Source organism: Vicia villosa, linkage group LG6 (assembly GCF_029867415.1).
Source record: "Vicia villosa cultivar HV-30 ecotype Madison, WI linkage group LG6, Vvil1.0, whole genome shotgun sequence".
Lineage (NCBI taxonomy): Eukaryota > Viridiplantae > Streptophyta > Magnoliopsida > Fabales > Fabaceae > Vicia > Vicia villosa.
The window spans coordinates 161,344,581-161,361,290 of NC_081185.1; the positions used below are offsets into that span (position 1 = coordinate 161,344,581).

Below are 16,710 nucleotides of genomic sequence, written 5' to 3' on the forward strand. Positions count from 1 at the left end.
GACATGCCTTAGGTTATCACCATGTGTTCATACGTGTCTGCAAATATATGATTTTAATTTACATATGCCAAAGAATCATGTTGGAACCGTAAACCCATTGCGAAATTGGTTAGTTATCAAGAGCTAAATCAAAATCATAGCCAATTGTTTCTTACTAATTCTTCTTCAATTCAGTGGTTTCTTGCTTTTGATTTCTGTTTGTTGTCTTTAATTTATGGACCCTCCTAATTATCATAAGAGAATTATACTCATATTTTTTATTACAAGATTATCTCAAATCTATTTTCTTTTATAATTATAATAATAATAATGTGGTATGATGATCATAATAATCAATAATAATAATAGGAAAATGCTTATTAGTAAGAAAATATGAAAACAAGAAAAACAAGAATTAAATCTCAACCATTCATTACTATCACTACCCCATGATCCCTATTAAAAAAGAAATTAAATTTAAAATCAATTTAAAATTATCCTATAAAACAATGACAAGTGTTCATTCTTGCATTTCTTATTCAAATCATTCTTACTATATAGCATTACTCATAATAATAATATTTTAAGAATTTTAGAATTGGAGATAAACAATTAGATTAACGAGTTAATTAAGTTATTTTCAATTCTGTTAGTGTTGTCAATAGAATTGTTAGAGTTATCAATAAAGTTGTCAGAGTTATTTTGAGTTATTAAGAGTCATACTTTTAACTGTTTTGCGTAGCTCAGACATGTTTAGAGTTGTCCGTTTACGATGTCAGTATTTACATTCTCGTTAAAATTTTACAAATTCATAACATTCAAACTGTGGATCCGTTTGGAGTACCATTCGAAGCGTTAGAAAGCTAGCGTGACATTCTTTTCAATAAAAATAGTTTTGTTGGCAGTAGGTGATATTAATTGATGATTGAGAGTTGAATTGATTTCAATGAGTCTATTTGATTGAAATATACTTGGACTTGGATCAGTTTACCGGTAAATTACGGTATTTTGAGAATTTGATCGTAATTGTGTTTTGGTTGAATATTTATATTGAGAATAATATATTGTTATGTCAATGATTTTGTTTTGATAATGATTTTCTGTGGGTAGCCGTATGGCATGAATCCTAGCGATTAGTTGATTGATTGTGAAAGTGTGTATTCATGTATATTGGCAAATGTGAATTAACATGAGATAGTGTGATTACTAGTGTTAATTGGAATTGTGTTCGTATTTGATAATTGGCCTATATATGTGAATAGTATATTCGTTATGAATGTGTATATGTACAATTGGTGGATAATTTATAGAGCTGAATTATTGTGATATGCGGAATCTTAAGATGGTAGAGATGATCTTAATTGCATATGTATTGGTGATAATTGTACATACATTCATAGCATAGTTTGCCTTGAGATAGAGGTGGTTTTCTTTGAAATAGAAGCGATGGCTTGATCCTTGAGATAGATATAGAAGCGGTAAGCTATATGTTTACGTTTGATGGGCTTTGGTCTTGTCCAGATCGGAAGCATGACTTGGATTCTAGATATTGAATCGGAAAGCGGTGTAATGTTGGATTCACATTCAATACCACATGCATATAGTCACATGTCTTGCATTGAGTCACATTGGTGTTTATATGATGTTTGAATATATGTTATTATGTGATTGTTATGTGTGTATGAGATGTGATAATTGAATTTGGTGATGTTTGATACATGTTTAGGTGATAAATGTGAATATGTGATAACTATGGTTTATGTACATATCTGGAATAATAGTATTGAATCCTTTTGAATATTATACTATTGTATTTTTTGTTGCATACTTGAACATGTGAAATATATTGGATAATACTATTTACATGATTATGCGAGGTGTGATGAATTCCTATGATTGTTAATTAAATCATTGTATTTTATTATACTTTCTTCATAATGATTTGAATTCTCACCATTCTATTTGGATGTTACCCTTTGTTGGTAACGTGCAGGTTCCAAAGCTTTGTAGCTCGTGCGAGTTTAGCCGGAGAGCGTCCGAGTTGGTTGTGTGATTAGGTAGTGAGTCAATGTTCTGGTCATGTAACACTGGGTTGGGATTAGTAGTATTGAATTCATGTTTTGTTTTGGACATGTATTATGATATTATCTTGTGAACATGTATGTTGGTTATTTGTTATTGTTGTTGAGAGGTCTTAGTGCCGAATATCATGGATATGACGTTATATTATCTTATGGATATTATTTGAGATATGGTTATGGTATGGGACATGATCAGTTATGAATTACATGGGTATTTATTATTTCCGTTGTGAATGCATATTCTTGATGAATTATGACAAGTGAAAGGTGTTACCTTGATGACCAGGTGTAATTGTATATTTGATGATGAGTGATGTTGGTTTTTGAAAGCTTTTAGTTTTTAAAAACGTCGATGTGACGCCCTTTGTTTATATGCATGATTATTTACTCTGATTATATGTTAAATATTTGGGGTATTGGAAAAGGGGTGTTACACAACTCACTTTATTCTCAATAATTTATTGTTTATTTATTTATTTATTTTGATATTTTTTTTATTGTGTTTGAGTTTATTTCGCTTTTTTTATTGTAATTGGTCTTTAAGACATGTTGAAATTCTATTTTGCATTGTTAAAAAAAACTTTTATCTACCTCTTTGGTAATAATTAAAAAAATTGTAAATTATGTAGTAAATTAAATTGTAAAATAAAAAAATAAAAATGGGCGGTCCAACTCGCCAACTCGTTAGTAAACGGGACAAACTTAACTTTAGAGATCAGACACCTAAGTTGACCCGCCTGCCCGCTTTTAGACGGGTTTAAACGGGACGGGTCTAAACGGGGCGGGCCGCCCGCTTTGTCACCCCTACATTTATAATTAAGAATAAAGACGATCCATAGTTTTTTATATTAATAAATAAATAAACTATTTATTTTAGAGTTTAATGATAGTGCATTGTCAGTGTAAAGAATTATTACACATTTATCCAATAAGAATATTTCAAAGTGCTAAATCATATAATTGTTTTTTTCATTCTTTTATTTATTTATTAATTTGCAAACTTATAGCAGCGCTTTTGTAAAGAGACGATGTCTATGGTGTGCTGCCTTAATTGAATTCGTATGCAGGTTCCGTGTTTCATTTTTTATTTTTTATTTTACTTATAGCAGCGCTTTTGTATAAAAGCATTGTCTAAGGTGCGTTGTGAAGCGGAACATAACGGAGCAAAGTGGAGCGGAACATAATGAAATATAGATCACATTCCATTGTTAGGTTAATTTTTTTAAAAATATTTCATTCCATCCCATACATCCCAAATTGGATGGAACAAAAAATAGAGAATTAGGCTATGTTTGGATTGATGGAACATAACAGAGCGAAGCGGAATTGAATCTAACGGAGCAGAACGGAGCGGAGCGGAACGAAACATAGATCCCACTCTATTGTTTGGTTATTTTATTTAAATGTCTCATTCCATCACATACACCCCAATTTGGATGGAATAAAAAATGAGAGAATTGGATGGAATGGGATGAAATGTATTCCATCATGTTCCATTTCATCCATTATTAACTAATCCAAACAATGGAACCTCATTAGTTACCACTCCACTCCATTCCATTCCATCCCATACCACCATTCCATCATGTTCCATTCCATCCCATACCACCATTCCATCATGTTCCATTCCATTCCATCGATTATTTGCAAATACAAACAATGGAACCTCATTAATTATCACTCCATTCCATTCTATCATATACCACCAATCCAAACATACTTTTTGGCATAGTGGGGGATGTTTTCTTATATTAGGAAATAAATCAACTAATTTTCTTTAAATGGTAATATTTCATTGTTTAAGGGTAGTAAATAAATGTTGTTTTTTTTTGAAGTACTTTACTAATTTGATTTGAGTGAGCTTACTATTAGGGGTGGCAAAACAGGCGGTGGTCCGCCGGGCTGGCCCGCGCACCCGCCTATAAATGGCGGGTTTGGTTGAGGTTTTGGGCCCGCCGCCCACCAAAGTCCGCCCCGCAAAATCCGCCACCCGCCTAAGCTCGCCCCGCCAAACCCCGCCGCCCGCTAAAGCCTGCCTCACCTATTTGTTAAGTTCGTTTCGCCTTAAGCTCGCCCTTATTTAGTTAATTCTAGTAATTCAAATTTTTAATGGTTTTATTTTATACATTTATTTGTAAATATATGCAATATTTTTTTCGGTAAAATTTATTTAAAAGATGATTTATAAAAAATTGTTATAAAAAATAAGTGAAAAATCTAATTGAAAGGTAAAAAAGTCTATTAATCTATTAAAAAAATAAAAAATAAATAAAATAGGCGGGCAAGCCCGCCGCCCGCCAACCCGCCACCTTGGCGAGTCAGACATGATTTTCATGCCCATTTTAGTTGGCGGGCTTGCCCGTCCCGCTCGCTTTTTGACGGGCTTTAGGCGGGCACAGGGCGGAACAAGCGGTCCGTTTTGCCACCCCTACTTAATATAAATAGTGCCTCACTTTCGAAGTACTTTACACATTTTAGGAGTATTATCCTAAAATAAAAGAAACCATGTTCAAGTAATGCATGTTGTATTATTTTTTACATGTAATTTGTATATTTAATTTAATGTAAACAAATTTACACACGTGTTTAATAATGTGTTGCCGTACCATGAATAATATTTACATAACATATAAATAATATTTATCGTGTATAATCATAATTCAAACAAATAAATATGTTTAATATGTTTTAGGTTCAACTGATAGTTTAAGAATATTTGATTGGAGAAATAATTCAAATATGAGACACTTTATTTATTATTTTTTTTTATAATGAAATTTTATATATATAAAATGAATGATTTTTTAATGTAAATTCTATAAGATGGTCATAACCACATAAAATAAAATAAAATAAAAGAATGTTCTATCACATGTGCTCTTTGACTAGATAACAATCATAATGTTACACCTTAGTTCTACCAAACATGTGTAGAGAAGTATATTTGAATTGGAAATTCTCTACTTTTCGGCTCTTAAAAGTGTATGAATCTAACCACTATCCTACAAAAAAAACAACAATAATAAGAGAGGGGTAAACACGGTAAATAGATACTCTATTTCACAGTTGAACATTTTACATAAATTAAAAAACATTAATAAATAAAAAATAATAATACTCTCTTTTACAATTGAACATATTTTACATAGATTAAAAAATATTAATAAATAAAAAAAATAACAGTATTCTCTTTCACAATGAATAAAAAACATTCATAAATTTTGTAAAAAAAAAGACAATAATAAATAAAAGAAAAAATAATAATTTTATTAAATTAATTGATATTTTTTTTTTTTCTAAATATGATAGATATTTTAGGATGGAGAGCAGTAATTACTCAAGAAAATGTCCCACACGATTCGGATTCAAACCTTCCGTTAGCACATCTGTCTATTTGGCGTTGTATGGATATAACAGAGTGAGAGAAAAAGAAAATGAGATTTGAACAAAAACTGCGTCAATAAATCAACAACGTGGTTTGGTGGCACATACAAAAAAAATCAAATCAAATAGTTTCTAGGGTTTCCATTCATTCATTCTTCCCTCCAAACACCCGCTCCCAACAAAGCGGGTTCACCCCTTCTTCTCCATTTTCGTTAACTACAAGGTTTTTTTTTCTTTCTCTTCCCTCTGTAAATTATTTTAATTTCTTACCTTTTTTTAATTCATCTCAAAAGGTAAAAAACCAGAAGAAACAATTCTAATTTCAATTTCTGTTACTTTTTCACCTTTTTATAATAATTTTTATTAATTTGTTATTATTATTATTTTATTTATTCATTAATTTATTAACAGATTTGTGTTCATTTGGTTGATCTAAAGGGGGTGAATATAGCAAGGAGGGAGGTACGGCTTCAATTCGAATTCAAATTCAAATTCAAAAAATTAAACCATTTCAGATTCTTCATTTTGGATTTTGTTAATGATTCAAAACTGAATGCATTGTTGTATTAAATGGATTCGGAATCTTCTGATGGTTCTTTAAATACCAAAACATGCAAATGCCGGTATTGTAATTGCGAATGTGGTTGCTCGGAGATTTCGACGAATTGGATTCGTAAGGTGAAACGGAAACATGACGAGATGGAGAAGGCGAGGAAGTTGAATAATGGTGGTGGTGGTGGAGATGGTGTTGTTCGCGTTGAAATTGAGGATGAATGTGTTGCGTTACGAGAAGCTGTTAGTAGTCAGCAGAAAGCGATTCAGGATTTGTATTCTGAATTGGAGGAGGAGAGGAATGCTGCTTCGTCTGCAGCGAATGAGACGATGTCGATGATATTGAGGTTGCAGACGGAGAAGGCGGAGCTTGAGATGGAAGCGCGGCAGTTTAAGCGATTTGTTGAGGAGAGGACGAGTCATGATCAGCAGGAGCTTTTAGCTTTGGAGGATTTGTTGTATAAAAGAGAGCAGGCGATTCATTCGCTTACTTGCGAAGTTCAGGCTTATAAGCACAGGTTGATGAGTTATGGGTTGACTGAGTCGGAGGTGGATGGTGATTGTGAGTTTCCGCCTTATGAGTATCCTCCTTTGAAATGTAATGTGGTGTATGCTGGTGGGGATGTTGATAATGATGATGTTTTTGATGTTGATGTTGAGAAGTATGCGTTTGGGGAAACTCCGAGGGATCGTTTGAGGAGCCTGGAGAATAGGATATCTCAAATGGAGAAAACTCCGACTTATAGTCAAATGGACGGGGATTTCAATACGAAGAATGTTATAGAGAAGGTGATTGTTGGACAATCTCCTAGAAGGAATAAACATTCGAGGAAATTTTCATGTGACTCGTCTTCTTTTGCCCCTGAGTTTGTTTCGGATTCTCCGAGGATCACTGGTAGCTTTAGGAAAATGGATTATAATGCGTCAGAGGATTTTTCCAATACGAAGAAGATGGATAATGTATCTGAGGCTGGTGATAATATGACTGATAGAGTTTACACTGTTGACTCTGAATTCAAAGGGGGAGTTGGTGGTTATGATGAGTATTCATCAACTCCAAGGGAGTTTGGAAATCAGGGTGATTTTGAAGATCCTTATGTAAAGAAGCTTTACACGAGGCTTCAAGCACTTGAGGCAGATAGGGAATCAATGAGACAAGCAATTATTTCAATGCGTACCGATAAAGCACAACTTGTTTTGCTCAAGGAAATAGCTCAACATCTGTGCAAAGAGATGTCGGACCAGAGGAGAGTAACTGTGAAAACCTTTGTTGGCGGCTTCTCATTCTTCACAATTTTTAAGGTAATTCAAAAGCAAATGGTGTTTGTCGAGTCTATCTGTTTAGTTTGCTCACTTTTTAGCTCAAGGTTCATTGAGATGATTGTTAATTGTTTCTGTCATCTTATGATCACATATTTAACGGAAATCACTTATTCAGTTTTGTCTTTCTTTCTTTGTGTACAGTGGGTGGCTTCAATTGTTTTATGGAGAAAGAGAGGTCATCAAATCAAGTAAGTAGTTTGCGAAATCAAGCCACCTTAGCCAGAAATCATTTTAAAGGAAAACAGTAGTTTAGAATTCAAACGGCCTCTACTGATAATGCATACCATGCAATATATGCATTCGAAAGGTTCTTCAATTTCATATGAAATTCCTGTGCAGTGGCATTTGATATTGTACATGTTAAGGCATTAAATGTTTGACATGAACATAATCTCTTAGTTTCTGGTTTGCAGCAATTCCATTGATAGTAGTAATGGTTAATTAATTTCAAGGGAGAAAAACTTTTTTAATTTCAATGCTAAACTTTCCAGTTCTTTGAAAAATGGCGACCACTTATTAAGTGTATGTTTGCTTTAATGTTGAAAACAGACGCATATTTTTATAATCCCTTTTAGGCAGACTTAGGTTTACATTTGAAATCTAATCATAGAAAAAAAAAAAAGAGAACAAGTGGGTAAAGTAACCTTGAATTGGTATCGACAAAAAATTCTGAATTGTTTGAACTCCTTGTGATGGTAGGTATATGTTTGGGCTACCATCTAGCGACGCCGGCTTGCTAATGCTCCTTGACAAAGGACCCCAGCTAAGGTCGTGGAGATATGTTTCAAGAGCACAGACAGAAGAATAGTTTACATGCTGGGATCATACAACGGAGCACCAAATGAATCTTCATCACACTATGCTACGTTTTTCTTAAAATTTCTTTTTCCGCACAGATTTTTTCGTAGGAGTGATGTCTTGTGCAGTGTTTTCTGTTGTATGAAATTGAATGTGATATTGTAATTTGTTGTTGACGGCTGAAACATGGATGTGAATTGATGCTTTGTTGTAGTAGAGAAAGTATATATACCTTAAAATAGACCTATCTTGTACATGATATATTCCAAGTGTCTTCATTCCTTAGTACAGTATATATATTCTTTTTATCAAGTTCAATTATAGAAATTGACAGAATTGTTTGTTGGGCTCATGAATTTGCAGCTGTTTTTACCTTGACCTGTAAGAAACCTTTATCTATTTTATTTGGTGAGTCTTAATTTGTTCGAAAAGTCATGGAATTAATTGAACACGTGAAAATTAGTCGCATTTAGTTCTTTTATTAAACAAATTTTGAAATTTTTTGATTTTCCACTAATTTTGATGAGTTGAACCTCTCGTTAATATCACGGTGCATATGCCTTTTGATGAGGTGACCCTCTCGTTAATATCATGGTGCATATGCCATACATGGTAATGTATTTAGCTATTAATAGTTTTTATGAAATGGTAACCTTCTGGTTCTAATTGTTCTCATCATTCAAGTTCACAGGTCATCGTATGTTTGATCTTAAAGTTCTTATCGATTGTTCTCATCTTCCACCTTTAGCTTCATGGTTCCCGTTCTTACGAGCTTTCTTGATTTTTTAGAATTCCGATTCTTACATTCAGTTCCCATCGTCGACCTTAGTTCGTCCTTGCACTTGTTCTCATTCTCAATTTCCAGAATGATCACTACACAAAATAGATTGATCTACCCAACAAAAATATTACCTATTTGTAACTCAGATCTACTAAGTCGCAGTTCAACCAAGATCTATTTTTTGTTTGGATCAACGAGGTTTTGAAAGGGGTTCAAAGAGCGTGTGTTTGACTATTAAGTTTTTTCTTTTCTTTTCTAATTTCACATTTTTAAAGAGATTTAGGGTTTTGCAAAGTTTGAATATCATAAGTTATGATGGTGTTTCTTTGGTTTGTCATGTTTATAGTGATGGTGGCTTAGGAAAAACAACAAAGAAAGAAGTCACAAAGAGCTTATGAGAAATTAATCTTGTCACCCCACTTATATTTGGTATTCTCTAATGCTATTACTCTTATGCCCTTAAAAAAATTGAAAGTTTTTTCGCGTTTACTAGAAATTTTAAGGAAATATTGAATTTTTCCGAATTTTTCAAAAAAAAAAAATAATCGGATTTTTCCAAAAATCCTATAGTGCATTTTTGAAAGAAAAAAATAAAATTTTTTACTACCGAAAATTTAAAATTTTCGATAAATCACAAAATTTCAATATATTTTAAAATCTCTGATAGATTAAATATATTTTATTTTATTTTATAAAAATTATATCGAAAATTTATAAATGAACTATCGAAATTTTAATAAGTTATAGATAATCTCACAAAATTACTAGAAATTTTTTTCTTCGCCATATTTAATTTATCTATAGAAAGAGAAGTAAAAAGCCAATTTTATTTATTGTTGTTTGTCTGCGTCGTTGCTCTATAATTGTTAGATTTCAGTCTTTGACAATGAATTTTAGATAGATTCCGAGATAATTAGATAAACAATGATACCATAATTCTTTTATGTTAATTTTATAATTATGTATTAAAAAAAGTTATGCTAACATGCCTTTACTTTAGTTTTTCTATAAATTTCATATTCTGAACTAGAGTATGTACTAGTACCGAGTACTAAAGCCTCTGACCACCATACTAGCATAGGGTCTCTCGTATATCTATTTTTTTAGCAAGTACACTACTTTATGATAAATTTAGTGCACTTGCTAAAAATTCATCAAAATCTCTAGAACATTTAAGGTTTAAGAGCTATCTATTGCGCTTGAGGTTCTTTAGAAGTTTGAACATGAAAAAACTACTGATAATGTTTCAAAACCATCAAGATAAAGAAAGTGCTTTGGTCGATAGGTGGAGAAACTGAATCTTGAGTAGATGAAATTGTTGGAGAAGTTATTAGGGCTAGATTGACTCCCTCTGTGGGAGGTGGTTGTACTTCTTAAGCGGGAGCAAGGACCGAAGTGGTGACTTTTCTGCAGTGACATTATGATAAAAGGCTACCCAGATGACTTAAAAGATGCCATTATGGATGAGAAGAGCTAAAAGATATTAGATTGGGTGCCAAAATATTTGCGATAGTGTAACATAAATGATTTGACAGATTTTATGTGAAATTTCATGAGAATCAGAAGTCGGTTCCCATAAGCAGTGTCATTATTTCGGTGCACAACAAAGTATTGATGATGTGTAGGTATGAAGCTCTTTCGATATGGTGGCGCGAGTCTCTAGTATGTAGACTGAGATTGCGCACGCAATGTTAGCACTCCAACGCCCAAGTCAACGAGGTTGGAGAGGTGTAATTTGAGAGAATGAATGAAAATTACATATATTGGCATGTGGACAATCTTATATATGATAGGCAGTTAAAACTGCTTTTGATTGGTTCGACGCGAAATGCGCCAGACATCATTAGATTGGATCTTACGATTAATGACGAGCGAGTGGTCTGGATACACTGTGTTATCCTCTAGAAAAGATCTACATGCTTATTTTTTCCCTTCAAGGGTATTTTGCATTGGGTATTTCGTTTTGAATCGATCTTTTGGACTCGTTTGGCCAACCCAGAATAAATCCGAAAAATAAAATTTAAAAAGTAAATAAGAAAAAAATGTAAAATATGAAACTTTTATCAAAAATAGGGCAAGAAATAATTTAAATTTCATAAAAGTTGTCATTCTCATAAATGTTGTCTATATCATCTTTTCCTCATAACAATATTTGAAATCACAAAATCATCCCCTTCATTATTGTTGTTGTTAAGATCATCTGAATGAGCAAGAAAAGATATATCTGAAAGGGATAATATAGGAATGGATATGATATGGGTTTGGGAGAAGAAACATATAGGAAAAAATGAAGGAAAATGAGATAGAAAATGTAAGTGAGAAAATGAGAGAAAAATAAATAAGAAAGAAACATAGAGGGAAAAAGAACATGAAAAAAGAAGAAGAAATGAATAGAGAAAGAAAAAAGAGAGGTTTAATGTTGTTGGAAAAAATAAGATTGAATGAATGCTGAAAAGAAAATGAAAAATAAGTGAATGATGATGTAGTGGTGAGTGGAGGGAGACTCATACTATTTAATATAATATTTCACTTTTAGGTTTTTTTTTTAGAATTACATTTATAAAGACATTGAATATGAAAACCAAGTTTATTGATAAATAACAAAAATGAAAACTAGCAATAAATACAATGTTAAAAATGCAATATAATGTCAAGTAAATTATATTGCAAAAATATATAATGTATTAAATATTAAATTAAATTATAAATTAAATTAGTTAAATTTATATTGTATGCGCCTGTAGCTCAGTGGATAGAGCGTCTGTTTCCTAAGCAGAAAGTCGTAGGTTCGACCCCTACCTGGCGCGCTTGACTAATATTATACCACATATTTTGTATTCCTTCATGCAATATATATTTAATTTTTTGTCATTTAACAAAAAAAAATGTAACTAATATTTTGACATAAGTGGTTTTATAAAATTATTTTTAAATAAAAATGATTTAATTAATGTTTCATTGATATTATTAAGTGAATTAAAAATTTGAAACACTTTTTCAACATTTAACTTAAGATATGATAGTAATATATATGTTGCATATTAAATAAAAAAATATTTTTTTCAAGAGTAAAGAGACTTATTTTCAACCTAGAAAAATGGCAAGATTCAATTTAGTCTCTAATAAAAACAAAATAAATTTGTAGTCATCGAAAAAAACAAAGTGCAAAAACTTAATTTTTGTCTAATTTACATTTATGTTTGATTCATGAAGCAAGTATAGAGAAAATAAAATAATAGAAAATGATGATTATTCATGTTGGAGATGGATAATCATAGACTTGAATCCTCTCCATCATTTTATTCTCTCCAACTATCTCCTTCACTATTTTATCTCTATCTCTCACTAATAGTTTCTCTCTCTTCTTTCTTTTATCAATTTTTCTTAATTTCATTAATTCTATTACACTTGTTTTTGTGAAGGAGAGAAAAGGAGGGAAGGAGAGGATCCATGCTCGGATAATCATTGAGAAAGAGAGCGAAATAATAGAGAAAATTCAATTAGAGATTGAATAGAATTGAAAAAAAATAAGCCTTGACACTTGAGTTTGTTGCAAGTCTCTCTCTTTCCATAACCTTTCAATGAATTTTTAAGTGAATTATAAGGGGGAGAACTAGGCCAAGACCCCATTCTTCATTATAAGGGGGCACAATCCTTATTCCTAACTGCCTTTCTCAATTTCAGGGTGGCTGACCAAGGGTGAACTTGTCAACCATTATTAATTTGTCCCTCAGCATTACAAATATGGTTGTGAAAAGGGGTTTGGTTAGCACATTATCCCATTGGCCCTCAATTGCTATATGTGACCCTGCCAGGTTTATGTTGATCACATTTTTCTTGACAAAGAAAATTCCTAACTCCGTGTGTTTTGTCCTAAAGTGAAATCACCTGATTTTGAGAAAGAGTTATTAGACTAAAGTTATCACATAGTATTTTAGGAATTTCAGTGGCATAAGTTAGGCTTCTATACTCTGCCTTAACACTAGATCTAGCAATATATTTTTTTTCTTCTTTTTGGCTTCTGTTATGGATTTCTGCCCCTCCTGGGCTATATTTTTGTCTCTTTGAAGGATAGATTTTAGCCCCTTTACCATTTTGAAACAAATAGGGGAAGAACAAATTAACAATCAAATATGGTAATTCAAGAATAATTTTCTAGTAATCTAATATAATGTAGATCCTTAAAAGTGGTTTTGCATTGTTTGTTTTTTTGTTGCTCTCTACTGTTTTTTCTGGATCTTGTCATGAATGTTGTTTTCATATTTTGGTTGCACATCTTGCATGTTGTAATATCCTTAAACTTGACCAAAGGGGTATATTGTTATTACAAGTGTTTGACACATTATTAAGGCCAAATCACATTGATAGAGATTTAATTTATTATAGATTGCAAATAAAATGAAATCATATTTTCAAGTTGTGTTGTTTTGTTATTTCTTCATCCGCCAAAATTCTAAAACTCTAACGCTAAATGCAATTGGATGTTTTGCTAAGGTGAAGGTCTCCATACAGAAGACTCAGACCTTGAGATATATTGTAAGGAATATTTTAGATGTTGAATCCTTATATTTTTGTGTGTTTAACTTGTGAAACTATATTCATTTGAGTCATTCCTATACAAAGGAACAAAGTTTGACTTTTAGTTGTAATGGTTTCATTATTCGAACTATGTTGTAATTGTTCAACACTAGGGATAATGATTGAGAGAAAGTGGGAGATTTTTTTAATTCTCGTACAAGCAAAACAAAATAAGTTTTTTTTTTAAATAAAATATTTTGGGGACTTTTGTCCTATTTTAGTTTAAAAAAATAAAATTCGAAAAAAACTTATAGACTAGTATACTCGTAATAGACTCGCGAGTCTATACAAGTTGGTGCGAGTCTACCCAAGTTTACTCGAGTTTATCAAAAAATGATTCTATGTGCGAGTCTACTCCTTTATGCTTCCTAGACTCATAAACTCGTACGAGTTTATGAGTCTATCCGCGAGTTTGACAACCATGGATTGGACCACCTCCGAGATAGTTCATTTCTTATCATAAAAGAAAGAAATCCTTGAAATGCTCAAAAGATCTAAGTAATAAGCTCAACAAGAGTAAATATGTAACACCCTGAATTAATTTAACTGAAGCTCTCTTCATTTATATTTTTGCTTATCGTAATGTAGTTGGTTTAAATGCTATGATCTGTAGCATCGGGAACAAGGCATAACTTCTTTGAGCTATATTTTGAATTATGTTGTTAATTTAGTTCTTCTTTTGATGAGATGATTGAGATCAATTGTTTATTTGATTTTTCTGCTGCGAGTTATTGATTCAATTGATAAAAATATGCATATTTTGTCGAGTAGCAACTTAAATACTTAATTATTATTTTTAAATGAAAAGTCAGGGTTTAGGGTGTTACAATAGTGGTGTCAGATCAGATTGGTCCATTCAGACAGGTTGTAAACTAGATGTTGTCCTTTGTGCGCAGCATGTGTGCTAACACTGTCGGTCGCCTAAGTTGTTTCATGCTATTTTCTTTACTGTTTTCAATTAGTTAATCTGTTGTGGTTAATTATGCAGAAAAGAAATGGTTAGAGGTAGAGACGACGCGACAATTGCTAAATCCTTTCAAGATTTGGCTAATATGATGAGACAAGCGCATGAGGCCTTATAGGCTCAGCAAAATCAAGATGGAGTGGTTAATGAATTTTGTGGGCTGAATGAGTTTCAAATGAACAATCCGCCATCATTTAAGGGGAGTTATGATCCATAGGGTGCTCAAATTTGGTTGCAAGAGATTGAGAAAATATTCCGGGTAAGGGCTTGTTTAGATGAGTAAAAGGTCTTGAGAAGGCATAGTATAGGTGGGACAATGCTCGTCAAAGGCTTGAAGTTGCAGGTGCTGAGATACTTTGGAAGAATTTCATTACTGGGTTTGTTGAGAAGTACTTTCCTACTAACGTTTGTAGCAAGAAGGAAATTGAGTTCCTTGAGTTGAAACAAAGAAACATGATAGTTGCTGACTATGCTGCAAAATTTTGGGAGTTGTTTAGGTTCTACCAGCATTATGAGGGGGGTATGAGATAAGGGTTAAAAGTGTATCAAGTTTGAGAGAGGCTTGCATCTAGAAATCAAACAATTTTTAGGTACAATGAGATCCGTCAATTATTTGTACTAGTGAATAAGTGCATAATCTATGATGAAGACAACCTTGCTAGATTTGCTCATTACAAGAGCATTAGTGAGAATAAGGGTGGTAATCAGAATCGTGTGAAACCGCACGATGCTCTAGTTAAAAAAGGAAACACAAGGCTTCAGGTGAGAAGTGACCAAGTGGGGGAGAGACTCCCACTTCTATCAAGTGCTTCAAATGTTGAGGTATTGGTCATTGTGCAAATGAATGCAAGATTTGTGGTAAAAATGCTTCAATTATGGTAAGCCAAGACATCGTATTGCTGAGTGTAAGAGTAATGTGCTGACTTACTTCAATTATGGGGAACCATGTCACATTAGTAATCATTGCAAGGAACCTATGAAGCCTCAATATGGAGGAAATTTTGTTGCTTTGGTTGGGCCAAAGACTACTAGTACTGGCAAATTGATTTGAGGTACATGTTTTATTAATCATATTCTTATGATTTCTATTATTGACACGGGTGCGACGCATTCATTCATTTCTATTGATTGTGCTAAGAGGTTGAATCTATATTTGTCTTCCATGATTGGAAGTATGGTCATTAATACCCCAACTATTGGTTCTGTGACTACTTTGTGGGTTTGTTTGAACTGTCCGCTGACTATCCATGGTAAGAGTTTTGAGATGGATCTAGTGTGTCTTACGTTGAATCAACTTGATGTTATCCTCACAATGAAATGGTTGGAGTTCAACCATGTTCATATCAATTGTTTTGATAAGTTTGTGTCATTTCCAGAGTTCGATTAATGTGACGATATGTTTGTGTATGCTAAGCAAGTGGATGAATCCTTGAAGGACGATGCACATGTGTCCATGATGTTAGCTTCTATGAAGGCTGAAAACAAAGTTGTGATTGGTGAGCTACCAGTTGTGTGTGAATTCCCAGAGGTGTTTCCAAGTGATATCAGTGATTTGCCTCCAGAGCATGAAGTTGAGTTCTCCATAGACTCAGTACATGGTAATAGTCATGTGTCAATGTCACCTTACAAAATGTTTTCTTTAGAGTTGAGTGAGCTGGAGAAATAGTTAGAGGATCTACTTGCTAAAAAGTTTATTCGATCTAGTGTTTTGTCGTGGGAGCGCCAATATTGTTGGTCAAGATGAAAGAAGGTAGCATGAGGTTGTGTGTTTATTATCAACAACTAAATAAGGTTGCAATTAAGAACATGTTTCCTCTTCTGAGAATTGATGATCTTATGGATCAGTTAGCTGGTGTTTAAGTGTTCAGTAAGATTGATTTGCAATTGGGTTATCATCAGATTCAAGTAAAACTTGAAGATATTCCGAAGACTGCGTTTAGGACCCGATATGTTCACCGTGAGTATTCAGTGATTTTGTTCATAGTATCTAATGCGCCTGGTGCGTTTATGGAGTATATGAATAGAATCTTCCATCCATACTTGGATCGTTTTGTGGTTGTATTCATCGATGATATCTTGTGTATTATAAATTGGATGAAGACCATGCATAACATATGAGAGTTGTGTTCCAGACTTTGCAAGAGAAGTTGTATGCAAAGTTGTCCAAGTGTGGGTTCTAGTTGAAAGAAGTGAATTTTCTTGGTCATGTGATTTCTAGTGGAGGTATATTCGTTAATCCTTTGAAGGTTGATGCCATGTTGCAATGGGAG

General features: G+C 32.8%; 1 protein-coding gene and 1 non-coding gene across 3 annotated transcripts; both read left to right on the forward strand.

Moving 5' to 3' along the window:
* Positions 1-5,436: 5,436 nt before the first annotated feature.
* On the forward strand, positions 5,437-8,410 carry LOC131610890 (myosin-binding protein 7-like). 2 transcript variants are annotated; one of them, XM_058882954.1, is made up of 4 exons: positions 5,437-5,667; positions 5,856-7,298; positions 7,461-7,507; positions 8,019-8,410. In XM_058882954.1, exons 2-4 carry the CDS (start codon positions 6,015-6,017, stop codon positions 8,125-8,127), a joined length of 1,440 nt encoding a protein of 479 aa, XP_058738937.1. In that variant the 5' UTR covers positions 5,437-5,667; positions 5,856-6,014; the 3' UTR covers positions 8,128-8,410. The 2 variants fall into 2 exon arrangements, with proteins under 2 accessions (XP_058738937.1, XP_058738938.1); XM_058882955.1 differs by having other exon boundaries at positions 5,883-7,298.
* A 3,222-nt stretch (positions 8,411-11,632) lies between these two features.
* Positions 11,633-11,705, forward strand: TRNAR-CCU (transfer RNA arginine (anticodon CCU)). Its single transcript has one exon. It is a non-coding gene; the product is annotated as a tRNA-Arg (tRNA).
* Positions 11,706-16,710: the final 5,005 nt, after the last annotated feature.